Below are 26,834 nucleotides of genomic sequence, written 5' to 3' on the forward strand. Positions count from 1 at the left end.
GCTCGACGCCCTGCGTTCCGCTTGAATTACTTCCTTTGCCCAATTTCGTGAACTTTTTTCTTATAGGTTTTTTTTATTGCCTTTTTTGGGGATCTCAGATTCCAGAATTTGGGACAATGACTCACTCACTCATGCTTCGTTGTCATAAGCGTGACTCAGAGTGTGTCCTTGACGGGATAGAATGGGAGAGAGGGAGGGGGGGGGGGGGGGGGGGGCGCACGCGGTAAGATAGAAATCTCGCGAGACGCCAAAGTGGCCACTTAAAGGGCCGTGGGAGGGAGATGACAGTCAGGCTCGCAGACAAGGGAGAGAGAGAGAGGGAGCTAGAGGGCTAAGAGTGGTGAGTAGGAAGTGTGCTCAAGCTCCAATTTTTTTTTTTTTTTTTTGGGCAGCCTGGCGCCTATGCCGTCACTTTTGGGGCGTGGCCAGTAGCATGACTTTGGCGATGAGCGCATACAACAATAACAGCCACTATGGCAACAACAACAGCAGCAAGCAACTCCCGCGGGAGACTGCAAAAAGGCAAAAAAAAAAAAAGAAACTAAAGCGCAGGCGGAGCAAACACATGGAGAAGAAGTGGAGGAAGCAAGAGAAGAAGGAGGCTCACGAACTTGACATTGAACTCGGCTCAGGACTTCGATCTTCTTTTCCTCTTCCCTGCTCCTTACACTGAAAACAATTAGGGGGGGCCTTTGGTGGATCAGTTATTAGGAATTCAATTTACCTGCATTTATTTATTAAGTTTCTAGGAAGAAGTTCACACTCTACAGGTGCATTTAAACGTTTTTGTATCTGGTACTTCCTAATAGTATATCAAATAATATAATTCAAAGAAACCCACAAGTTTATTTTATTTTGAATTCCCATTAATTTAAAACATATTATTTACATATATTGTGTAAAGGCACAGATGGCTCAACCAAATAAATAATACGGAATCCAATGAAATTCGATGATATGTTGATAAAGTTATTGTTATTATAATTAATAGGCTGGTACTAGATAAACTCACTATAAACAAACAGTTTTCTTCACAATTTCTAGTGATTTTATCCCTTCCTCTTGGTGAAATGATCACCTTAACAAGTTAAAATATTATATATTATATATTTAACTACTTCCTGAAATTAAACCACAATTTAATACATTAATTCCTTTATAAACTGATTACGTTATAACCCAAACTCTTTAATATAATTTAGACTGGATTTCTGTTGACTTTTGAGCATTTTTTCATCAATAAAACTACAAAATTGTATTTTTTAAAATCTAAAAACATTTCCCTTACCTGGTACTCCCTTTTTCGGCCTCTGTCCCTGCTCCTGATCCCAGCCTGCCGCCTCCTCCTTTTGGCAGCTGCTGGCAACCAAGCTAGATTGTCGTCCGCCTACCCAAACAAATAAAAAACAAAATAAAAATACCAATGAAAATAAAAATAAAAAAACGAGGCGAGCACAGCCTTGGGAGGTGCAGAAAAGGCAGGAGAAGAACAGCAGCATCAGCATCCGCAGGAGGAAAAGGAGAACAAGTAGGAGTTGCTGCCTTTTTGGGATCCCATAATCTGCGCATGCGTGGCGTTACGCTCTGGAAAAAATAAAAGAGGAACGGTTCCCAGAGGAATATCTAAAAGAAGGCAAAAGCCCGGCCCAATGCCAATGTCAAACGTCGGAAATCGAGGGCGCAGCAAAATTTATTGAAAGCTTGCTTTGGAAAGAGGAGAGGTGCCAGGCGGAAGGCGGTCTTATAATGTTGACATTTTTAAGGTGTTTATTATGGGTTTGTTGGTGACAACAACCGAAAATAATAACATTCCCATGTTGGGGCTTGCGCCGAGATTCCAGCGAAATGGGAATCCGAAGCCGGGAAGAGCCCCACGTTCCCTTCCCTCGATTCGATAATTTCGCTGACTTCTCAGAAAGTGAGAACTTATGTTTGGGAGCAGGCCTGAGAGTCGAATAAATGATTTTTGCTGTCTCAGAGTTCGGCGTGTAGAACCGTTTGTTCGATTCTTTCAACTCGCTTTGTTTGGGGGCTCTTTGTCCATTGCCAAAAGTTGTCCAAACATCTCGAACCAAATCGGTTCAAATTAGCATTAATGGGGCAGCGGGCGATGTCAATTAAAACTTCGCTGCGGCTCTTCTTCCAAATCTTTCAGCATCTAACGGTTCCCCCCAAAAACACTTCGCTGGAGATGCTGGAGACGAACCCAGTTGCTGTTGTCTCTCCGATTCATAAAGTTTATTGCTCTAAATCTGCAAAATCTGCGATAAAATCAAATGGGGGACGAAACAATTCCCCACCAGAGACACAGAGAGAGGGCCGCCAGAGGACTCATAAAGTTGTCAATAAAAAAGTCGAATCAGAATTGGAGCACTTCAACATCAAATCGATCGAAACACAACTCAATTGAGAAATGGCGGGGACAAGATGAGATAACATTCCTCGCCATACATGGCACAGATCTTGAATATATACTACAAGATTGATTTATAACATATACTAGACCCTCTCTTAATTGATTTTTATGCAAATTTTAAACTAAAGGCTGTGGGATCAATTCAAGATCAGCTTGAGATCATACTCTAACAATAGAATAGGGAGGATGACAGTGAATAGAGGAATAATAATTAAATGGTTGATAAACTTTAATTTTTATAGCCTTACAAGGTATTACAATTTTAGTCAGAAGCTTGAAACTAAGTGAAGGAATCATTTCCGACCCCATAAATCATATATATTCTTGATCAGAATCAACAGGGGAATCTTTCTAGTCATCTCTGATAGAAAAATAAATTTTTCAAAAATTTTCCATTTTTTGTAAAATTGGCCAAAAATTGAATTTTTTAAAACATTAAACTGGGTATGCAGATTTATTAGCCTAATAAAAACTAACATAGGGCAGCTTTCCGATTCGAAATTAATACATTTTTGGCTTAGTTATAAGTTTTAAAAAATTTCAATTTGTTAAAAATATTCTCACATAAATATATGGATTTAAATAAGGCGAATATTTTAAACTTAGCTATAGTCGATTTCCGATTTAATTCAATTCAATGTATATAAACGACAGCTTTCCGAAGGTTCCTTTTTTGTTTTTAAATAAATTACAGATTATATATTTCATTTTATTTTTGTTTCTACGAAGATTGTCGAGTTGTAGTAATTCCCTAGAATATATTTATATACTCCTGTCATTTCTTTGACGCCTGAATATGCACCAATCACCCCTCGGAACTCAAAAGTTCAGATGCAAAATGCAATCCCCTTTCTCCAGCTCAAGCCGCTAGTTCTCCTCTCTCGTTATCCAACTGCGATTGCGGAGAAGCCCTATGACAACCGACCGACCAGACAATCAGACTGAGACACCCATAGACATCCATAGCAGATGCAGATGCAGATGCAGATGCAACTGGGGGATACCCCCGGGAGCACTCGACAATTTGCCCCTGTTGTCTCAATTAATTTCGCATTCACGGAAGGGAGACACTCGACAGACGCCTTCAATTGAAGCTAGACAAAACTGATTTAAATAATTGTGCACTCTCCACTGGGATACCGCCTCTCCTGATTAGCTTCTTCTCCTGGTTTTGTGGCTTTTGCGGTGTCTGGAAACAGATTTTTCGCTTTCTAAACAGCAGCAGCTTCAGCTGTATTAGAGAAATTTATCTTAAAGGAAGTAGAATCTTTTAGTTGATCATATTTGTTTTGGAGTTCCATTCCAAAGACAGGGAGCCAGTCATATTTATTTATCCAGGGCACTTTCCCAACTTCTTTGTGGTGCTATTTATATATAATACCTATAGGTTTTTTCCGCGTCCAAACAATTAACTTAAAATTCTTAATTAATGTTGCCCGTAACCCTGGGGCTTTCCACAGCCGAAAAGAAAGCCGAGTGAAAAATAGAAAAAATATGCCTTTGACTAATTTTAGTTCCTACAGCGAGACCCCAAAAAACAAAGAGAATACAAGATGATATATGGATGCTGGAAATTATGATTTGACAGCCAAAGTGGAAGAAGAGTTCCTCTTCGACTTCAAAAGGCAGAGGGAAAATGTATCTCCGGTGATCTGCATAAATCACTGAAGATGTTAAAGTGCAATCGATACAATTTTAGCGACAATCGACAGACATTTCCCCATCTAGGGTCCTCACATCCATCCCACTCCCATTTTTAGGTCCCATTTCCATTTCCATGCTCCCAACTCGAGTGGCAGAAGCAGGAAGCAAACTAAATATAAATCCAAGTCATGGCCAGGCCACCATATGTGGGTTGTGAGTGGGGGCACAGACACACACACACACACACTTTGAGTCTTCCCTACAAGGCGGAGATGCTGGTCTCGATTCTCCCGGTCGCATGACCAAAAGGCATCACGACAACGTAAAGGAAAATCCCATTCCCATTCCCCCGGCGTCGGAGGAATTGTTGTAGGATGTCCATTAAATTATTGCCACGATCTATTAGCACAGGCGAGGACCAAGACGAGGGTGGCTGCTGGACCCAGAGATGCGTCCAAGTGGCTTGCCTAAAAATAGAAGCTGCAATGCAGCCTGCAGCCTCCTCCCTTTGGAATCCCAGATCAGCGTCGTCTTCGTCGTCATCGTCGTCGTCTGGCGTTGAAAGAAGCAAGCGCCTAGCAAATTGAGTAAACATCCAAACAAGCAACATTTATAAAATTCGAAATAAATCAGGACTTGTCTTGAAAAGATAAAGGAATAAATCCTTACTTAAATAACTACTTATAGAATATACTAAATAGTGAATAACTAATGAAATGGAAGAGTATTTGAGCTTGGTTCTTAAGCCTCTTTAGTTATTAGGGTTCCTTATCCTAAAGATATTATCAAAAGTATCTGTCAATCTTTCTTTTCCTCCTCAAGAGCCTTTTCTCTGCTGATCATCACCTGTCTTTCTTGTGTATCTTTCCTGCGGACATTGATTTTTCTGGCATGCAACAAAATAAACTCAATCAGAATCTGACTTGGAATATGAAAGGTAAGGAATTGTTGTTATTTGCATAGGTTCGATCGATCGGTGTGCGTGTCATTCATTGATTGCAATTGGAGTGATTGAAGCGCCAGCATTTGAGGGAGGGGGATGGGGTTATCAATTGATTCGCAAGGATAGAAGACACGACAAATGTTTGAATACCATAGAACAAAGATCGATTGCCAATTAAAGCCCTTCAAACTAGAATACTATTATTTATTGTTAAAAAAAGACTCAAACAAAGGTACTATGACATTATATATGACTTATTTTCAAAGCTAAATTGATGTTTATATTTTTATTCATTAACTATGCTATAAACTTTAATTTATGTGCAGTTAATTAGGAATTTATTACGATTATTACCTTTTTTTAACTGTAGATAATTTCATAATACGCAACTAGCAGGGTTAACTCTTACCTTCTCTGGAATATTTAGCATTTGTTTGTTATCCAGGCTGTTTTTTTTACCCTTTGTGCCATTGCCTTTATCGGATCTGCAAATATTTACTCATTTGGTCCAAAAGGGGTGCAGGCATAATCTTATCGCAAGCAAATGTTTGAGCTGCCATGCGAAATGCTTTTGTTTTGCATTTATTTTTAAGTCAGCGATTTGCATTTGCGTTTTACGTGCACGCAAAACAATTTAAGCAGATATACATATATGATTTTAATCTTTTGAAAAGTAATCAAGTTAATGTGTATTTTAAAATGCCATAATAATTATTTGAAATAAGTTTTATTAGGTTAAAGGTAAAGTAATGCTCAACAAATGCAATTTTCCAGTATAGAAAGTATTAATAAAATATGTACAATATTTTTAATTTATTAAATTAATCACTTTATGATAGCATATATATTTGTATACTCTTACCCTTAGAGGGTATTACAATTTTAGTCAGAAGCTTAAAACTAAGTGAAGGAGTCATTTCCGACCCTATAAATCATATATATTCTTGATCAGCATCAACAGGCGAAACTTTCTGGCTAACTTTGGGTGAACACAAAATTTTTTAATTTTTTTGAAAAAATATAAGGGGTTACATCGTTAAAATTTACAAAAATTGTCAAAATTTTGAATTTTAAAAAATTGTAAACTGAGTATGCAGATTAATAGACCTAATAAAAAATAATGTAGGGCAGTTTTCCGAATTGAATTTAAAGCATTTTTGGCCAAGTTATGACCGATTTTCATTGGCAAATTACCAATTACAGGGTATAGATACTTTTATCTTTCTTTCTTGCGCTCTTTAAGGTTTATTGTTTAAGAGAAAAAGGGTGTAAGATGGTAAGGTAAGGAGGTGGTAAAGTTAGCAACTGCCCCGTGTGTGTAGTTGGTGTGTCATTGACACTGACACGGCAACTCCGCCAGGATGCAGCAACTCCCAAGCCCAATGACCTTTTCTGAGACACATTCTCACCCCCGCCGTTGATGAGGACGATGATGCGGTGTTGCACCCTCTTTTCACCAGGGGCGTGGCCATAAAGCGGGAAGCGGGGGCATGCACATGGCCAGATGCGGGTCGTCAGGGTCAATGTCTGGGATTGTTGCAGTGGCAGTGGCAGTGGTTAGTGGCAGAGTGACAGCCAGCAGGAAGACAAATGTTTTGACAACAATCCCAAGCAAACATACAAGCCAGCATCCATATATATAGAGTTTCCAGGAAGATCTTGACATAAATCTAGAATATTTTAACTAAACTCGAGAAGAGGTAAAGTTGGAGTATGAGTTTAGTAGGTTCTAACATTTAAAGTATCTTGAGTTAAGATTAAGATGAGATATAAGATATACAATTGATGATGCTCAGAGAAAAACTTACCTTACATATTATTAGATATTTTCTATATTTAAAAATATCTACATTAACTTTGAAAGTGCTGAAACACAACTTATGTGTGTCTGCTCTATATTTTGGGGTAGGCCTATCCACAATTTCCTCTCTGGCAGACCATTTCCGACCCTGGGTTATTCGAGTTGTTCGTTTCAATTGAATTGCCACTGATTGAACTAGATGTTTGCTGTGTGTTGTGTTTATTGATGCCGTTCTCTGTGTGTTTTTTATTTTTATTATTTTGTTACTACCGCTTTGTTGGGTCTCGTCTTGTGTTTTCGGTTTTATTATTGTGATGCTGCTGCTGCTGTGGCCCCTGAGGCACTTTCCCTGCCCAGACAAAGGCACTCAGCTCGAGTACTCGATACTCACTACTCACTACTCACTTGCTGGCACTCGAAGATCGTCGCCAAAGACGAATCGATTGAGACTCGAGTGGGTCATTTCCAAGAGTGGTTAGTACTTTGTTTCGCCTAGACTTGGATCGAGATAAAAGTGTGGAAGATGGATGATGTGCTTGTGGAGTTGGGATTAACTTGGACTCAGTTTATCCCGAAAAGTATGCCTAAATTATTAATGCTAAATCTATATACTCTTAATCTTAATCTTCATCAGTCTCCTGTTGTTTTATTCATTGTTCTTGTCTTTTCTTTACTTGCAGATTACTACTTACCACAATCTCTATTAGTTTGAGGAGCATGCCAAAGTCAATGGTTAACAGTAGACACTGCCATTGGAGGACCCAGACCCACAACGAAGGTAAGTCAAGTTGAAAAAGGGGGGAATTGTAGGAAGGAGTATGTCTATGGGTTGGATTGATTGCATTGTCCTTTGCCTGAAGGAGTTGACAAAGCCAATGGAAGAAAATGCGCTGCCTGCTGATTTTCTTCTTTGCCTTTGCAATTTCTAAGACTTCCAGAGAAGCTCAACTTTAAAAACAAAAGAACACTGATCAAAAATGCTAAATATTCGTGAAATATAAAGTTAATTATATTATATTATTATTAATATTAGAATTATGTTAAGAATCATCACAGAACATTTTTTGTTAGGTTTCAACATAATTTTTCCTAGATTTAGGTTACAAAATTGATAGATTTTGTAGCTGTGTAGCAACCCTTTGGGGTTTTACCTTTGTCACAGCTACTTTTCTACCAGGAAGTGGGGAAAACTGAGGAGAAAAACTGTTGGAGAAGCTCAAAAAACTCAAGTGGGGAGCGTTGATGAAGTGTGCTCTGGGTGTCACGCCCCTGTTTTCCGTACCGGATCCATTTCAAGTTCATCCCTGAAAGTAGACATGACTTTGGCTTTAAGAAGTCAACCAACAACAGGCCGCAAAGTATGCAGCTTGGTTTTTTCTTTATATAAATATATATACATATATACCTGACCAAATCGATGAAGTCTGCTCTTTAAACGATCGATTGATTAGCATTTGAATGCTAATTGAGGCAAAGTCTTTATCATAAGCGGCAATCTCCTCGGCTATCCGCGAAAGTTCTCCAATTCCGGCAATCTTTAAATGCTCAATGTTTTGGATTTTGAACACCTTTAAACAATGGGCATTCCCATTTATGGAGGCAGTATAAATATCACAAAAATTCATAGGTATAAAAAAGAGTCAAAATAGTCAAAAGATGGGTAATAATATTTCCAAAATGCAGTCATCGATTTTATATGTTTAATATTATAATGTTGGCGGATAGAAAGGCTGAAAGTAGTTTGTATTTTTGGGTCAAATCAAGACGGTTCCTATAGTTACTATATATTCACACGGCTTTTGTCTTTGACTTTGCTTAATTTAAAAAAAAAATATATGTAGTTTATGGCTAAAGGGTTTAGATTTATGGGATTTGTTTAGAATATTAATTGCAGGCTCTACAAAAATAGCTAAGCTTAGTAATGTATAAATATATGCATTATTATGCTTAGTTTACTTCTTAGTATCTGTAATATACTTTATAGTTTTCTTAGTTTCTAAACCTGTTTTAATTGTGTAATCTTTGGTAAACAAGATGAATAAATATTCCCGAATTTAGAACATGCCTCAATTTGGCTTCTGTGAAGTAACTCAACTTGTTCTTGGCCAGAAGCAGAAGGCTGGTTTGGAGGCAGGAGCATTTCGGGATGCCGCAATAGCTGTTTTGTGGTGCAATCGACGCACTACTGCTCCTCCTCCTCCTCCTGATCCTCTCCTCCTTGCCCCTAAACCAAAAAACACACACAGAGTTCAACAGAGCCACGCGGAGAGGTTGCCACATATATTCGCTGTTGTTCGTTTGGTGGTTTTGTTGAGTCGTTTTGCGTAACTTGTTTACCTGCACAGAACCAAAATTATGCCAAATTTAAAGGGTATATTTATCAGAATTTTAAAATATGTATAGATAAGAAGCTTAAATCAAAGATATACTTGAAAATTCGTAGAGAGAAGAGTCTATTTAGAGCAGGTAAAGTTCGAAAGTCTCTTTAATGAAAAGAGTACCATAATTTTTGATTAATTTTTTGATTAAATTTTCCCTAAAAGAAGCCAAGACTTGTTGTACTTCTGACCCCTTTGATCATCATTTGTAAAACAAATGTTTTTTACTGTGTGACTTCCCTGTCTTCGTTGGCGAATGTTGGCCCAAAAAAACACGTTCTCGCTCCCGTCGTTTGGCCAAATTAACAACAAAGCAAAAATGTTGCCCGCTGCCAAAGATGCAACTGTTGCAGCAGCGTTTTGTGTTTGTTGCAAATGCTGTGCGCTTAACAAGAAGTCTGGTCTGGTCAGGACGGGACAGGAATCGAGGGGGATATACACATACAGTTCCCAGTTCGAGTTCGAGTTCCAGTCCGAGTTCGAGTCCAAGTCTTGGTTGCCGGGGGCCAGGTCGGAAATGTGTCAACAGTGGTCGCTGGACACGGTCCGTTGCCGGATTAGCGGATAATCCCATTCCCCTCTAGACTTCTCCTCCTGCTGCTCCTCCTTTGGCTTGTCCAGCAAATGTCAGGAAGATGGAACTGCAGATCGTAAAAGGTCTTGGCAGATATAAAAATATATGTTGTTTATAATACTTTTCGCTGTCTCTGAAGAGGTTTAATCAATATTTTAATGGTGTTTCACAATGAGGGGAAAATTACTTTGTTGTGGATGTTTTCAGGAGTATTAGGGAGGATGGAGCCATTTCCGACCCTATAAACCATATATATTCTTTATCAGCATCAACAGGCGAATCTTTCTAGGTATCTCGGGAAGAAAACATTTTTTTTTTTTCCAAAAATGTTCAATTTTTTAAAAAATATGGAAGGGGTTACATCGTTAAAATTAACAAAAATTTTAAAATTGTTATATTTTTAACTGAATATGCAGATTTATTAATCTAGCACAGGACAGCTTTCCGAATAAAATTAATGCCTTTTTGGCTGAGTTATAAGTTTTTTACTTTCGATTTGTGCAAAAAAATCTTCATATAAAAATCTCTAAAAATATCGTTTCAAAATATGTAACTATTTTAAGCTTAATTATAATAAATGTCCTCGTATTGGGCATATAATTCAATTGAAAATTGCAAGAATACATAAGTTTCGGCTTCCTGAAGTTTGTTTTCTTGCTTATTTCCTATAAAATTATTCCACTTATTAGTAATTTTAGTATAAAACCCATATCTTCTGTATTAATTCCAACTGAAACTGATGTCTGAGTTTCGTTCTTCACATCTCTTTGGCCTAAGAGACTCAGCTGTTGATGCTGATCAAGAGTTTACTGAGTTTCACTGAGTTTAAATATATATATATATATATATCTCAAAAGTCAGAATCAGTTTTGAAAATATCGTAAAGGTAATAATATAGTTAAGGTATAGTTAAGGGGCTGTTAATACATTCCTTTAAATTAAAATTCTTTAATAAGGGAATTAATTGGTAAATGAATGAATAGCTAACCGATTTTAAACATAGGCCTAATCACTTAATTAGTATCTGCATGCATAATATATAATAATTGTCATGGTAAAAACTTACCCCAGTGAAGGACACGTGGCTATCCGTTTCCGTCATTGCTCAATTGCTTTCAGAGTAGATTTCATTTCCGGTGACTTCAAGCTTCTTCCTGATCATCCAGATGTTGTCCATAGGCCACGTCATATTTTTCGGGTCGAAGGGGAGGCACTATCACTATCACTCGAGATGTTAACACTGGAGACGCCACGGACTGAATGAGGTGCGCAAGGCGGCAGAGCCCGGTATTTATAGGCTGCGAGGAAAGAGAACAGAGAATATGAGAGAGGGAGAGAAATAGAGAATCTAGAGTTAGGCAGAGTCAGAGAGAGGGAAAGAGGTGTCTCTAGAGATGCACAGAGAGGGAGAGGCGCAGAGTGTGGGAGCGAGTGGGAGTCAGAGAAATAGAGGCATATTCATATTTTATTTAAGAAATTCGTTAATTTTAATTTAAATCATTTAATACGATTTTAATGTTTAAATTTGCATTGCTAAAGTATTGTTTTTGGATCTTTAATTTTAAAAATACTTCAGTTTTTCTGTTTTTTATTGTTATTTTTTATTTTATAAATAATTAAGCTACAGATAAGTTTCAAATGCATTTTTTACTCCCATTGCTTTTCGCCAAGAAAAAGAGTAAATTAAGCATAACAATATAATTAAATTAAATATATCTTTATTAGAAATATTGCAAGTATCGTCGTTTGATATATTTAAATATATATCATAAAAAAATCTTAAAGCAAAATACTTTATACATTTAGAAATATCAAATATTTTTAAAATATCGTAAAATTAGATTTATCAAAATTTTAAAAATAGAAAATATCATAAAGCTTTGTATACAAATTTGCAATACTAATAACATCGTAATATTTATTTTGGGAATTTTAAATATGGAAAATATTATTATGATTACTATATCAATCGGCGAAATATCAAAAATGTAAAGTTTAATTTATTAAAATTTAAAATAATGAATATATCCTCAAGTGTTAGACGTCGAATGTGGATTATATCACAAATATAATTATGTGGAAAATTAAAAATATATTAAAACAAGGAAGGAACTAAATTTTAGAAGCAGTAGTTATATAATCTTCCAGTTACCCATAAGTTATAAGTTATACAATTTTTTATTAATTTTAGTATAAAACATAGATCTTCAGAATTAATTACAAATGAAACAGAAATGTCTGAGTTTCGTTCTTCACATCTCTTTGGCCTAAAAGTTTCAATGACAGTCGTCTCCAATCTAGCTCCTCAAACTCTTTCCGCCAACGCCAACGTGAATAAATATTTTTCATAAATATTTAAAGCAAATATTCAATAAGTTTACCATTGATGCTGATTGTTGGGCTGCTGTGGCTGGCTGTGTCTCTCATTGATTTTAATTAGGTGCGAGAGGGGCTGTCTGGCCGGATCGTGGGTGTGTTTGGCCAATGGCTTAATTGCAATCATCTGGGATTTGTGTCCACGGTTCAGGCTTAGGCCTGTGTTGTTTTTATTGCTTTTTATTGGCCATATATACGCGTATATATCCGATCACTAATTAGCAGCATTTTAATCTTGTTTCTGACCAAATTTGGGTATCATTAGTGGCAGGTTGGTAGCTTCCTTTGCTTTTGTTTAACCTAATAAAAGGGCATTTCTTAGTTTGTGGAGAAGTTTGCATGATTACTTGGGTTAAAAGTTCCTGAAAAGTAAGAAAAGATGCTTCGACAGCCTTCTTTTGTTGGAAAAGCATGATTTTTTTAAGGGTTTTCTTACTTAATTTAGTAATATATTTGCTACAAGTCAATGGTATAAGTTGTTTAAGTTAAAGAAATATATTTTTGTACATCTTAGCCTATGGTAATAATTAGCTTATGAAGAAGTAATCAACTTAGTTTAACCAGAATCCCCTTAAAAGTACTAAAACCTCTTAAAGGTATACCTTTTTGAAGCCTATTATTGCTTAATTTAGTAATATATTTTCTACAGGCAATTCTATAAGTTTCTTAAATTAAATATATGTATTTTTATACCTTAGCCTAAGGTAATAATTAGCTTATAAAGGAGTAATCAACTTAGTTTAGCCAGAATCCCCTTAAAAGTATACTTTTTGAACCCTATTCTTCCCTACTTCACTACAAAGGGTATTAGTAGCTCAACTTAAATATACATTTATTCCCCACTTCCCTATTGGCAATGTGGTCTTTTCTTTAGCACACTTTTTAGAAAGCTCAGTAGCCAGTGAGTTTTCAAGTATCTTTGGCAAACAGAGAGGCCTCCTCGTCTGCGCCCCCATCCAAAAGACCAAACCCAATCCCGTATTGGTGTCCAAATGCTAGCCCAAGACCAAACCAGTGCTGTAGGTCAAGGCTGGGCGCGGCGGGCGTTCCGAGTGCGTTACTTTTGAGGCGGACATATGTCTCGTACGTGACGTCTGCTCCAACACTTACAGCTTACAGCAGGTAAAACACCGGTGAAAGCCCCATTGGAGAGACTTCTTCAACTACAAACTGCTGCTCCCGCTGCCATTAAACTTGGACTGGACACCACAGCGAGTGCGAGTGCGAGTGCGACTTCGAGTTAAAGATCTCTTTGGGGCAATTTGATTTGTGGCCACAGTCCGCGCCCTGCCATTTTTTTCGATGAGTAAATCTTCTTTTGCCTAGAAAGTGGGCTCTGGTGATGATGGAGCTGGGTCTGGATGATGGGAAAATGCTGGCTCAGCACGTAGAAAATGGAAAGATTCGCCTGTTGCAGCTGCACCAGTGTTCTACGCCTTTGCCTTTTTTTATGACTTGTCTTCCATTTTTTTCTTTTCTGGGAAAGAGATTTTTGGGCATGGGAATAATTGTACCTGATCTGGGGTGATGTGTGATTAAAAACCTTAAGTCTATAAAAAGGGAAAAGTGTAAAATAATAATATATATAAGTACTTACCCAAAGAAACTCTATCTTAGAACTATAGAAGCACTTTTGAAACTGCTTTCCTAGCAGAATTTCAAAGCTTCGCTTGACTTTTTCCCTTGTCTATCTCTAGCTCTTTACATTTTTGTCTTCAGTCGTTTAACAAATTAATTGTTACGCTTTTTAAATGTTAATCAAAACACAGGCAACCATAAAATTATTAAACATACAACACACTCAGCTATGAACAACCCACACTCTTGTGCTGTTGTTGCTGTTGCAAACAATTTCTTTTGGTTATTTTTTTTCGGAACGCCTTTGAACGTTATTTACGATCAACTTAAGTTTATTATAATTCAAATTTTATTTCTCCCTAAGCTGTGTGCAAAAATCGCTATATAGAAATTTGTGTAGAGGATCGACGAGCGTCGATAAGCTGCAACTCCTCCTAAGACTAAGACTAAGACAGGCGAGACAAAATGGGAAAAATGGAGGTGAAAGAGTAGGAAATTAATTGATGGGAATTTCTTTTTGGCCTTTTAGTGAAGATGACTTGGCCAAGATGCTGTGGCTCTGAAGCTGCTGCTGCTGCCGGTCTTTGCTCGTTCGTTTTACATATTCAAATAGAAATCGAAAGCGTTTGATTTTTGATTTCCCCTCCTCACCTTGGCCCACCATTAAGACTCGCTTCTAATTTGCTGGCAGAAGAAGTAACAATGCCTTTGTCCCGCTGCGATTACGTAAAGAAAAACACGAGGAGATTGAAAAGAAATTAAATGGAAGTCGAATCGAACTTTGCTTTTGTTTTTTGGTGGGGCAGGTTTAATGTGTGCCGATGACCAGCGTCCAATTTCTTTTAGCTTTAGCGAAATTAAGTAATACATTTTTCCAAAATATTTTTGCTTTTGTTTTTTTGTGTGTAGTTTGTGTGGCTAACGGTGCGGATGAGTGATTTAATGCCCCCCAAAAACACAGCGTGAGAAGTGGTAGTACGATAGAGTTTTAGTGGCTATTTCTGCAAATAAATAAATTACAAATTGCTTACCAATGGGTAAAAGTGTCGCACAAAAGCTTAACTTAAAAACTAGAGTCTTAAAATGGAAATTAAAAACCCTTTTTAACCCAGTATCTAGAAAACTGCCTCCCTTATTCGTTATATATATTTTATATAAAGAATCATCGAAGTAAATGCAACGATAATCATCGATAACCATTTCGATTAACAGAAATCACAAATATTCTTAAAAATAAATCATTTTCATAGCAAAATCCTACAAATATTCCTGGCTTTTATTTAAATCTTGCCTAGAAAAAACTTACCTTTCTTCCTTTAATATATTTATTTTAATTATAATTAAACATAACGATGATTAAGCCACTGAATCATCGAACTAATTGCAATGAGGTTCATTAATAACAATCTCGATTAGAGGCAATGGCATTGAAGTGCCCATAAAACACAACGAAATTGTTATTTTCCCACCTGTAGAAGCTCCGCTCATCCCGCATTGACACATTTCGATGGCCCCAAAATTATATACCTATATATATCTATCCCTCTATATATGTATATAGGTATAAAAAACAGCAATCGACCATAACAATAACAATTACAGCGATAACAACTGGCCAACAACTGGAATGATTACCTGAAAAAATTGACAACAAAAGGCCCTGCAATATGCGATGCTCACTTTAGCCCCTGAGTAGACATTTCACGCACTCACGTTTTTTAATGCAATCACAATCCCCCCTCTGGAAAACCGCAGTTGATGAGTATGATGCCCCAGCCAGCCCTCCCATATTTCTCGCCACATAAATATATATTTATTTTTTACGACCGCAAAGCAGCCCTGCTGCGGTGGCAATTAAAACAGCTGAAAATAAAAACAAGTTGAGGTTTTTAGTACTTACTTCAAAAAACAAAAAAGCCAGAGGGAAGAAGGGCCTTAGAGAGCCCTTCTTCTAATGCATTTTTGTTCCAATCCCTTAACGATACATTTACGACACTCTTTCAGCTAGCTTTAAATTTAAGCCTTCATTTTTATTTAGCAAATTAAAAGAAACTAAGAGCAAGGTGTACATTTCAGCGATCTCGTCGCGATGATGTCAACTAGATAAACTTTTACCTGCCGGGTTGCGCCCCCTTAAAATGTTTATTGGCAAAAGCACACAACGACTGCGATGCGCAACACTTAAAAAAGTTAAATAAAATAAAAATCAACAAGAGACAGAAATTTAATTTTTATTTGAACTTTTATTTTGATTTCTGAGTTTTGAGTCATTCAACCCGCCCAAATAGCCCAAACTTTCATATGACCGGGGACTGCCGACTTTCTTCGTAAAATTTGAAATACTCATCCGCAATCCGCAATCCACAATCCACAAATTTACCACCACAAAGAGAGCCCCCTCCTTTGGGGTGGGTGAAACCGATATTAGCTGAGCGGAATAGTTAATTAAGGCACTACGCCGCCATATGCTAATGTCACCCGAATGTGCATATCAATTTGTCAGTCGGCCGGTCCGCCCAGCCGCTCCCCCCTTCTGGCCATTGCTGGTTGTTTTTTTTTGGCCCAAAAGAAGACGATCAAGTCGGTGGAGTGGCAAGAAAGCCAAGAAATCCGTAAGCCGGAAAGAGACGAGCCAAGTGATTGCCACAAGCGGATGATTGTCCATAATTATTAATATTTGTCGATTGATAGTTTCATTAAATGTGGTAAGAATTAACTTTCCATATTTCATTGGACTAAGTTGATTTTACTAGTAATTTGTTTGTCTTAGGATTTTTTAAGATAATTGACTTTATAAAGTATTTATTTAGTACTTCAAGCAGGGCAAGTTCTGCTAAATAATATTATTGAAAATAGTTAATTTTTCAATCATTTACTTTCTATATTCAAAAGGTCTCTTGTAGTTTATTAATTCCATAACAAGTTAGCATGATTTTATAAATTGTTCAAAGAAACCTAAAATAACCTAAAATATAATATAATCGATATTTTAAATAGTAGTTTTTTGGGTAAATTAAGGCTTTTCAAAATATCATAACTAAGCCAAAAATGCATTAATTTCAATTCGGACAGCTGTTCTGAGCTAGTTTTAAAAGGACTAACAAATCTGTATACTGAGTTTACAAATTTAAAAAATTAACATTTTTGACAATTTTAACGATTATTTTAACCCCTTTCCTTTTTTTATTTAAAAAAATGGAATTTTTTTTTTTAATTTTGTTTTCTGCCGGAGACAGCTAGAAAGATTCGCCTGTTTATGCTGATCAAGAATATATAGAATTTATAGGGTCGCAAATGACTCCTTCACTGAGTTTGAAGCTTCTGACTGAAATTATATTACCATGTAAGGGTATAATCATATAGCAAAAGTTGTCACCAAAGTCAGATTCAATTAAAGTATATTTAAGTCGGGCTGTTAATAAATTACTTTAAATTAAAATTCAGTAATAATATAATTAATTGGTAAATAAACAAATAGCTAGCTGATTCTAGATCTAGGCCTAATCACTTAATTATTATCTTTGTTAATAATATGATATGTCATGGTAAAGACTTACCCCAGTGGAGGACACGTGGCTATCCGTTTCCGTCATTGCTCAATTGCTTCCAGAGTAGATTTACATTTCCGGTGACTTCAAGCTTCTTCCTGATCATCCAGATGTTGTCTATAGGCCACGTCATATGCTTCGGGTCGAAGGGAAGGCACTATCACTATCACTCGAGATGTTGACACTGGAGACGCCACGGACTGAATGAGGTGCGCAAGGCGGCAGAGCCCGCTATTTATAGGCTGCGAGGCAAGAGAGCAGAGAATTTGAGAGAGGGAGAGAAATAGAGAATCTAGAGTTAGGTAGAGTCAGATAGAGGGAAAGGGGTGTCTCTAGAGATGCACAGAGAGGGAGATGGACATATCGAAAATGTTAGGGAGAAAGAGAGAGAGAGAGAGAGAGCTACTGAGTGGGAGGGAGGTAGGGATAGAGGGAATGGATATTTTTCCACAATTAGAGTAAATGAGCCACACTTTTTAATTTTTTCGACATTTAACGATCGTTCCTTTATCAGCTATATGATATAGTCGTCCAATTTTAATAAAATAAAACCGATAGTATAAAATAATACAAATTGGCTTTATATCAAATTAGATGAAAATATTTTGAAAACCGGAAAAATTATAATTTGTTTTCTAACTATTTTCCGGTTGTTCCTATGCCAGCTATATGATATAGTCGTTCGATCTGGCACATTTCGACTTATATACGACATAAAATATATAAAAAACGAACTGCAAAGTTGCATTAAAATATGGTAATTTAAAGCAGGAAAAAACTAAATTAAAACTATACAAGATTAGAGGATTTCTCTCCCAAAATCACCTCTTGAAGGTTTAAAGCTTACTATAATTAAATTCCCTAATAATTATTTAATAATATAATATATTCTTAAAAGTCGTACCATCTCTAAATGATAATTTAACGTAATTTAGGGTTTTAGCTATCCAAAAATCCCATTTCCTGCCAATCAAGTTCGTTGCCTAAGTCTTTCGTTTGGCCCCCATGAACTTACAGTTTTTGATTTGAGGAATTCTCGTTCCCAAAATCACTTATTGAAGGTTTAAATCTTATTACAATTAAATTCCCTAATAATTATTTAATTATATAATATATTCTTAAAATTCTTAGAAATTTTAAATGATAATTTAACGTAATTTAGTGTTTTTACTATCCAAAAATCCCATTTTCCTGCCAATCAAGTTCGTTGCCTAAGTCTTTCGTTTGGCCCCCATGAACTTACAGTTTTGCCGAAGAACCGTAAATCGGATTTGACTTCCAATCACTTGACATTCCATAAACGTATGTCCAACCCAAGAAAGGGAGATGATGGTGATGATGGACAAGGACAGTAAAGGGAAGACTCTGTGCTCTCTTGAAACTTATTCAAAGCAGGTGCGAACGCGTACAAATTGTTTGTTTATTTCCCCTCCATTTCGTGGCGATTTCTTCCGTCAAGAATATCAAGAAGGTGGTTTTGCTTGCTGTTTACTGGTGAGTGGTGCTTTCTAGTGAAATTGAAAACGCATTTAATAATAAACAGCCGAAAACAAAAACAAAAAATCAACAATGCAAAAGAAAACAGAAGCAACCGCCGCCGCCACAGAGTTTCACTTTCAACCAACTTTTTTGTATAGCAATCTTTATACATTTTTTTGTACCAAACAACTAGATGGAGATGAGTGCATCTGCGATTAGCTAGAGGAGTGGGCTTTGGGTTTGGGAATGGGTTTATTTTTAAGGGACTAAAGACTGGGAATCGGGAATCGGGCAGGGCAAATCTGATTAGGTGCGGACCTGGGGTGTGTGTGTGGAAATGAAATGGGTTCTTTGAGGGCTCACGTTTTCTTGGCCAATCCATAAAAAGCCGCTAATGGGAAATTATGTCTGGCCGCCGCATAATGGCCAAGTAATTGCGATCGAAGCGTGTTGGCTTTCGCCGCTTCCCTGGGATGAGTTGGCATTACTGCCGCCGCCCATTCCTAGCCATGGAAATATGGTGATGGAAATCGAAATGGTAGTGCTTGGGACTGGGATTGGGATTCGAAAGATTATGCATTAATCTATGACTGAGTTTTTAACTTATATCCCCCTCTCTTTTCCCTCTTTTGCAGCCAAAGACTAAAGACTAATAACAGCAACAAAAACACCAACGAAGCCAATTAACAGGTGAGTAAAAAGCCATACGCCTCTTCTATCACATTTTAGCCAGTGTGCGGGTTCGTTGGCCAAGTGCCAATACCTGGGAGATGAGTCTGTAACGGCTGTAAGAGCAAAAAACTCACAAAAACTGAATTGTCAAGTATAGGTAAATATAGGGAGTATAGGGTATATCAAATACCTATTAAGGAATATAAACTCAAGGAAGGTGTATTGCTAACTAATAATCTGGGGGAAGTAAAGAACATTTGCTGCTTATAATAAGAGAAATAAATATTATATTCAGAGATCAGATTGGAAACATAATTGATGTATTTACTTGTTGTTGATTTACATATATAATAATTACTAATATATCAAAGCAATTTATTAAAAGTATGTTTAATTTTTACCTTTAAATTCATAACTCTGCTTAAAAAAACTCCAAGTGATAAGTCTTCTTTAGGTAAAAGCTTAAAACAGTGTCTATTTTATGAGACATTTCCCAAGATTTTAGCCACAAATTTCTGAAAAACATATATTATTTATAACTACAAAAAAAAAAAAAAAAAAAACAAAAAACCCTTGAACCTTGAGTCTCAGCAAGACCTAAATTACAGGGTACTTTGTCATCATTCCAAAAGCAGATGAAGATGAAGAACGGTTGGCAACCACAAATTGAATGACCGCCAATACTTTTGGTACTTTATTTTTTCTTCTTATTTTTTTCGTTGACAATCCGCGTAATAGCCACAAAAATATTGTGTCTTTAACAAGGACCGTTACATTAAAAAAAGAAGGCGAGAATTTACACGGGGGAGCCATGATATTCGTTTTCTTATATTATTTTACTTTATTTTTTATTTTAAGCATGACACTTGCAAAAAATTAGACACACAAAAAGCAAACTTTATTTGTGACGACCTTAAATTGTTTTTGTTTGGTTTTTTGGCTTTGAGTTGTACGGACTTTGGGCCCACAATATAGCCAAAGTTACCTTACAAAAGCAATGGCTATATGCTCGTGTTTCTGAATAACTTATTGTGTGCGCAAGACAGAGCTAATTAAGCTGTTCGATTATATATAAGTATCTATATATATATATATATATATATATCAGCTCTTTAGTTTGTGCGATTGTTTGTTTTGGCCAGGCTAAGACTACTCCACTGTTACTTGGTTAGTTGGTTACTTTGTTACATTATTACCCTGATATTACATTTAATACACTAAACTATGCGATCAAAATTCCTTTCTCTTTGTTGCGCATTCATTCAACTGCCTTTTCCCCAATTTGAAATGCATTTTATTACCGATTTTTATTTGATTTGCTTAGTGGTATATTTGATACTGATATTTTTGATTAGTTAGTTAGTTTAACTTGCAATTCGAAACCCTTTAGGTGTGCGTAACAAAACTCCCTTTAATGTAAGATCAAGTGTACTTGAATGCAATTTGATTTGGTTTACGTGTACCTCAAGAAAACCCAAAATATGTATGTGTTCTAGGTAATTTAACGATATTTTTTATATGTCATTTTTTTTGGGTAAATCAAGGCTTTTCAAAATATCATAACTAAGCCAAAAATGCATTAATTTCAATTCGGACAGCTGTTCTGAGCTAGTTTTAATAGGGTATACTGAGTTTACAAATTTAAAAAATTAAAATTTTTGACAATTTTAATGATGTAACCCCTTTCCTTTTTTCGAACAAAAAATTAGAAATTAAAAAAAAAAAATTATTTTCTGCCGGAGATAGCTAGAAAGATTCGCCTGTTGATGCTGATCAAGAATATATATGATTTATAGGGTCGGAATTGACTCCTTCACTGAGTTTTATGCTTCTGACTGAAATTATAATACCCTGTAAGGGTATAAGCATATAGCAAAATGTATCACCAAAGTCAGATTCAGTTAAAGTAAAGTTGGGCTGTTAATACATTACTTTAAATTAAAATTCAGTAATAATATAATTAATTGGTAAATAAACAAATAGCTAGCTGATTCTAGATCTAGGCCTAATCACTTAATTATTATCTTTGTTAATAATATGATATGTCATGTTAAAGACTTACCCCAGTGGAGGACACGTGGCTATCCGTTTTCGTCATTGCTCAATTGCTTCCAGAGTAGATTTACATTTCCGGTGACTTCAATCTTCTTGCTGGTCATCCAAATGTTGTGAATAGGCCACGTCATATGTTTCGGGTCGAAAGGGAGGCACTATCACTATCACTCGAGATGTTAACACTGGAGACGCCACGGACTGAATGAGGTGCGCAAGGCGGCAGAGCCCGGTATTTATAGGCTCAGAGGCAAGAGAACAGAGAATTTGAGAGCGGGAGAGAAATAGAGAATCTAGAGTTAGGCAGAGCCAGATAGAGGGAAAGGGGTGTCTCTAGAGATGCACAGAGAGGGAGATGGACATATCGAAAATGTTAGGGAGAAAGAGAGCGAGAGAGCTGTGGAGTGGGAGGGAGGTAGGGAGGGTGAGAGAGACAGAAAGAGGAAATGGATATTTTTCTCCATAAATAGAAATGAGCCACACTTTTTAATTTTTTTTTCGACATTTAACGATCGTTCCTGTATCAGCTATATGATAAATTTGTCCGATTTTAATTATATTAAACCGATAGTAAAAAATAATAAAAAATGGTTTTATAACAAATTAGATTAAAATATGTTGAAAACTGGAAGAATTATAATCTGTTTTCTAACTATTTGTCGAACGTTCCTTTGGCAGCTATATGATATAGTCCTTCGATCCAATCCGTTTCGACCTATGTGGGAGTTTATATAAGAGGACTTAAAACTGAGAGACTAGTTTCCGTAGGAACTTTCAGGCAGACGGACAAACGGATATGGCTAAATCGACTCGGTTGCTAATGCTGATCATGAATATATATAATTTATAGGTTTGAAAATGTCTCCGTTATTGCGTTGCAAACTTACAATTACTACGCTGCAAGGGTACAATATTTGGGAGAATTCCCTTAAACAGTTTATTATAATTTAAAAAAATCCCTTAACTTCAGCCAATTAATTACCACAACTTTTGCTGTATGACCAGCTTCCCCATTAGTGTCTTTTCCAGAACAAAATGCAACTTTTTAAGCGTAGAATTCATAATTGCTTGCTGTTTCTTGGGCCTACCTTGCCACCCACCGAATGCACCACCCACACCACCCACAAGACGGCCCCAATCCGCGGGCCAAGGCGAGCGGTGAGCGGGACTGGGACACAGTGGCGTCTGAGGCATTAGGCACACAGCCAGAGCAGCCGGTTTCATTCGCTCGTTCGCTCGCTCTCTCTCTCGCTTCGCTCTCGTCTCTCTCTCTCTCTCTCTCTCTCTCACTCTTTCGGCACCTGTCGCCGTGACTCTATATCTTGGCCAACTTCTTCGGCTCGCTGCCGACGCAGCCGTTTGCTGCCGCTTTCTGGCCAGGCTAAAGCCATCGCTGTGGGCACGTCTTGAGTCCGCCGACTTGAAGCGTTGCGTTCAATGCGCTGCCAGCCGTCGATAAGAACGCACGCGAGTCACTAAGCTCACCGGTTGGCCAAGTTGTTAAAGCCAAATTTAAAGCTCTTAACTGAAACTGAGAAAAACCTAAAGGCAAAAACTGTATGAACAATTGAAAAATCGGAAATTATAGGAAAACGCGCGCGCGTGTGTTTTTCTGCGAACGAATATTATTTAATAAAATACATTTTTTTGATTAATTTTTTGTCGAGAGATAGTGAGTGTGTGTGTTGTGTGCTATGTGTTGTGCGTGATGTGTGCGAATCTGCATAAGCTATAGTTCTTCGATTCGGGTCCAGTCTAAGTACTTAGTGGATCGCCATGTCGTCTAAAAATCAAATGAGTGTCTTCATGGAGAAGATCAATACGGTGAGTGATTGGAGATTTCAGATTTGCAAATCTAGCAGGGATTATAAATATACATATTGTAATGCATAAATATATCTATATACCATATAGATATAGCATTGAGTTGTGTCTCTCTTGTGGGTCTCTGGGTCGCGATCCATTTGAACCTCGAACGAGTGCATCTTTCACACGAATTAGCCTCGGTTAATGCGGCAAAACAAAGTTGGGATTGAGCTGCACAATGAGAAATATATAGTGGAAATGAGAGGAAAACTATATCAGATATATATATCCAACGATTATTAGGCTAAAAAGGGGTTAAAGGTTATTAAATTAGAGGAATATTGAGATTTCGGGCTAGTAATAATAAGATCAGTTTTATAAACATTTTGAAAACATTATTATTTTATTTCTGGCATTATGATTTGTCTTTGTATTTTTTTTTAAGGGTTTTTTAGGTTGGGAACATAAACCATTGCCCCAAAAATATCTTTACTTTAAATTGTAGTTTCTTAAATATGAAATCGAATTATTATATGTATAAATAAAGACATTATAATGGGTAATAATATGTATAATAATCCCTTAATTATTATTTATATATAATATCATGTATTCATCTAGATATATAGGTTCTAAAAACATAATAATAGAAAATATTTATTACCCTTGCAGGGTATTATAATTTCAGTCAGAAGCTTAAACTAAGTTAAAAAGTCATTTCCGACCCCATAAATCATATATATTCTTGATCAGCATCAACAGGGGAATCTTTCTAGCCATCTCCGGCAGAACATTTTTTTTTTCAATTTTATAAGGGGTTACATCGTAAAAATTTTCAAAAATTGACAAAAATTTGATTTTTTTGACATTTTAAATGGAGTATGCAGGGTTTTAAACCTAATAAAAACTAACATAAATCTGCTTTCCGAATTGAAATTAATGTCTTTTTGGCTGAGATATGGACTTTTTAAACTATGAAAAATCAAAGAAATTGTCATATGAAATAATGATTCAAAAATGCGAATATTTAAGTTTAGTTATGATATAAAACATTTTATTTACGTTTGTTTTACAGCTAATTTATAAATAAGAAGCTCTTAAAAACTCACTTCAGGAATGACTAAACAAAAATGTCATTAGGTTAATAAATGTAATGAGAGTCACACTTCCTTTAGTGAATTTAACCATATAAGTCAAGTTAAATTTGAGTTCAAACTCTTTGTTTATCCACCCTTTTATGGTTAAATTTTAAGACCCAAAAGATATTTAAACTTGCAATTAACTAAATTGCACTAAAATAAGCAAAATGAACCTGAACCCCCATTAGCTCGAAATGCATATTAACATAAAGACAAGTCAAGGGACTTTGTGACTTTTACTCATCCTTTTCTTTAACATAACATAGTTCAAGTTTAAAGAGTGTTTAAGGGAATCCCCTTTGGTGCATTTCTAGGGTTTTTCCCAACCAGAAAAACACAAAAAGCACTTCACCTTCAGTGGGACAGAGAGAGGTAGAAAGAGAAAGAGAGGCCGCCTCACCTGACTCTCACCTGACCAACAATTTGGCGTCATTTGCATTCAAAAGTGTCGCCTGGCCGCTCATAAATAAATGAAATTGAAATTTTTGCGCCTCAGTTTTCCCAATTCCCTCACCGCTCACCGATCTCCTCCGATCTGGACGCATTTTGATTGCGGTGAAACGAAAGTGAAATGCGCCCCAAAATGAAATTTAGTGCCTCTGCCCCTGCCCCTGCCCCCCCCTGTAAATGCCTCTCCCTCGGCTTCAATCACCCCGCCCCCCCTCTTGATTGAGTGCGCCTCAATGAGCTTCAATTCAATTGAATGAGCTGACGAAATGGCGCGCACCGCATAGCAAACATAAAACATAAAACAAAAATTAAACAGCAAAACAGAAAACAAACAAGTGGCCAAGTGCCCTGGCACTGGAGAAAAGGGGGGTTTTTCTTTCTTTTTCTTTTTTATTTATTTTAGAAGGGGCTGCAGCCAGTGACGGCCATTTCGAAGGGGGTTTTGGAGTAGTATTTGTATGAACAAATACATTTTTAAGATGTTAAGATACATCTTGATCATTTTATTTTGTCATTTACATATAGCTACCCCTTCTAAAGACTTATTTTTAAATGTTTCCTTACAACTTCAAGGTACTTAACTATCTGAACTGAATTATAATATTTAGGAGGCCTAGATATAAAGAGTCTAAATATAGAAAATAACTCTTACTTAACAGCCAGTTAAGTTAACTCTCACATACATTGAGTCAATCTCCTAAACATTCTACTAATATTAACTTAGGTTAACTTTTACTATTATAAATATTAACTTATTCTGCTTACAAAATCCCCTTAAATCATATATTTATTTACGAGGCCTTGAAGCCCCCTTAAAATAGCCCCTTCTGAGTCTGCGCCACTGACTGTTAAAGTGCAGTGCAGTTAAGCTTTGAGTATTTGTGCAACAGTCATTAATTAGTAATTATTTTTTGGTTGCCTATTTGTGCGAGTGTAGAAATGCTGATGAGGAGGCAAAGGCCTACGTTTGCCAAGGATTGAGAAATCGAATGTCTCAACAGGCCTCTTTTCACTAGAGATAGATAAATAGAGAGAGAGATAGATAGAGAGATAGATAGAGAGATAGATGGAGAGATAGATGGAGAGATAGATGGAGAGATAGATGGAGAGATAGATAGAGAGATAGATGGAGAGATAGAGAGATAGATAGAGATAGAAATATAGATAGAGAGATAGATAGAGATAGAAATATAGATAGAGAGATAGATAGAGATAGAAATATAGATAATGAGATAGATATAGAAATAGATAAAGAGATAGATATAGAGATAGATATAGAGATAGATAGAAAGATAAATAGAGAAATAGATAAAGAGATATATGGAGAGATAGATAGAGAGATAGATAGAGATATAGAAAAAGAGATAGATATAAAGATAGAAAGAGAGATAGATAGAGAGATAGATAGAGAGATAGATAGAGAGATAGATAGAGAGATAGATAGAGAGATAGATGGAGAGATAGATAGAGAGATAGATAGAGAGATAGATAGAGAGATAGATAGAGAGATAGATAGAGAGATAGAGAGAGATAGATAGAAAGATAAATAGAGAAATAGATAAAGAGATATATGAAGAGATAGATAGAGAGATAGATGGAGAGATAGATAGAGAGATAGATAGAGAGATAGATATAAAGATAGATAGAGAGATAGATGGAGAGATATATAGAGGAATAGATCGATAAATAGAGAGAAAGAGAATGGTGCAAGTAGAGAATGGGACAGAAAGAGGCGATCCTGGCTTTGACTTGACTGTCTTTGAGATTCTATTTATTATTTACGATTGACATATATCTCAATAAGAGATCTTATTTACTTTATACTATTTACATATCACAAGAAATACTTTAAAGTATTGATTGATGTATGCAAAATTCCATTTGAAACCAATTAATCACTACTCTGCTTCTGTCAATAATTTCTTTAATAAAAAATCATAAAAAAATAAACAATGATAATAACTCCATTATAGAATTT

At 36.3% G+C, this 26,834-nt stretch overlaps 1 protein-coding gene and 1 long non-coding RNA gene across 4 annotated transcripts in view; one reads left to right on the forward strand and one right to left on the reverse strand.

Annotated features, from left to right (window-relative positions):
• DAAM (disheveled-associated activator of morphogenesis-like protein) overlaps positions 1–26,834 on the forward strand; it is a 52,071-nt gene that overhangs the window by 1,311 nt on the left and 23,926 nt on the right. For 2 of the 3 annotated variants that reach the window (XM_086835707.1, XM_086835709.1), the window contains exons 2-3: positions 7,485–7,582; positions 19,373–19,427. Coding sequence is in view for 1 of the 3 variants with exons in the window: in XM_020947039.2 (XP_020802698.2) it covers positions 23,238–23,285 (48 nt within the window). In the remaining 2 variants the exon portion in view is untranslated. Of the gene's footprint in view, positions 1–7,484; positions 7,583–19,372; positions 19,428–22,806; positions 23,286–26,834 lie in introns of those variants that run through there. The other variant, XM_020947039.2, reaches the window with a different exon arrangement.
• On the reverse strand, positions 10,899–17,445 carry LOC147643234 (uncharacterized). Its single transcript, XR_015272205.1, has 2 exons — positions 17,268–17,445; positions 10,899–11,054 (listed from the first exon to the last, which is right to left on the reverse strand). It is a non-coding gene; the product is annotated as an uncharacterized LOC147643234 (long non-coding RNA).

This window comes from Drosophila serrata, unplaced genomic scaffold, assembly GCF_035046125.1.
Source record: "Drosophila serrata isolate PLE 108 unplaced genomic scaffold, ASM3504612v1 contig_276, whole genome shotgun sequence".
Classification (NCBI taxonomy): Eukaryota; Metazoa; Arthropoda; class Insecta; order Diptera; family Drosophilidae; genus Drosophila; species Drosophila serrata.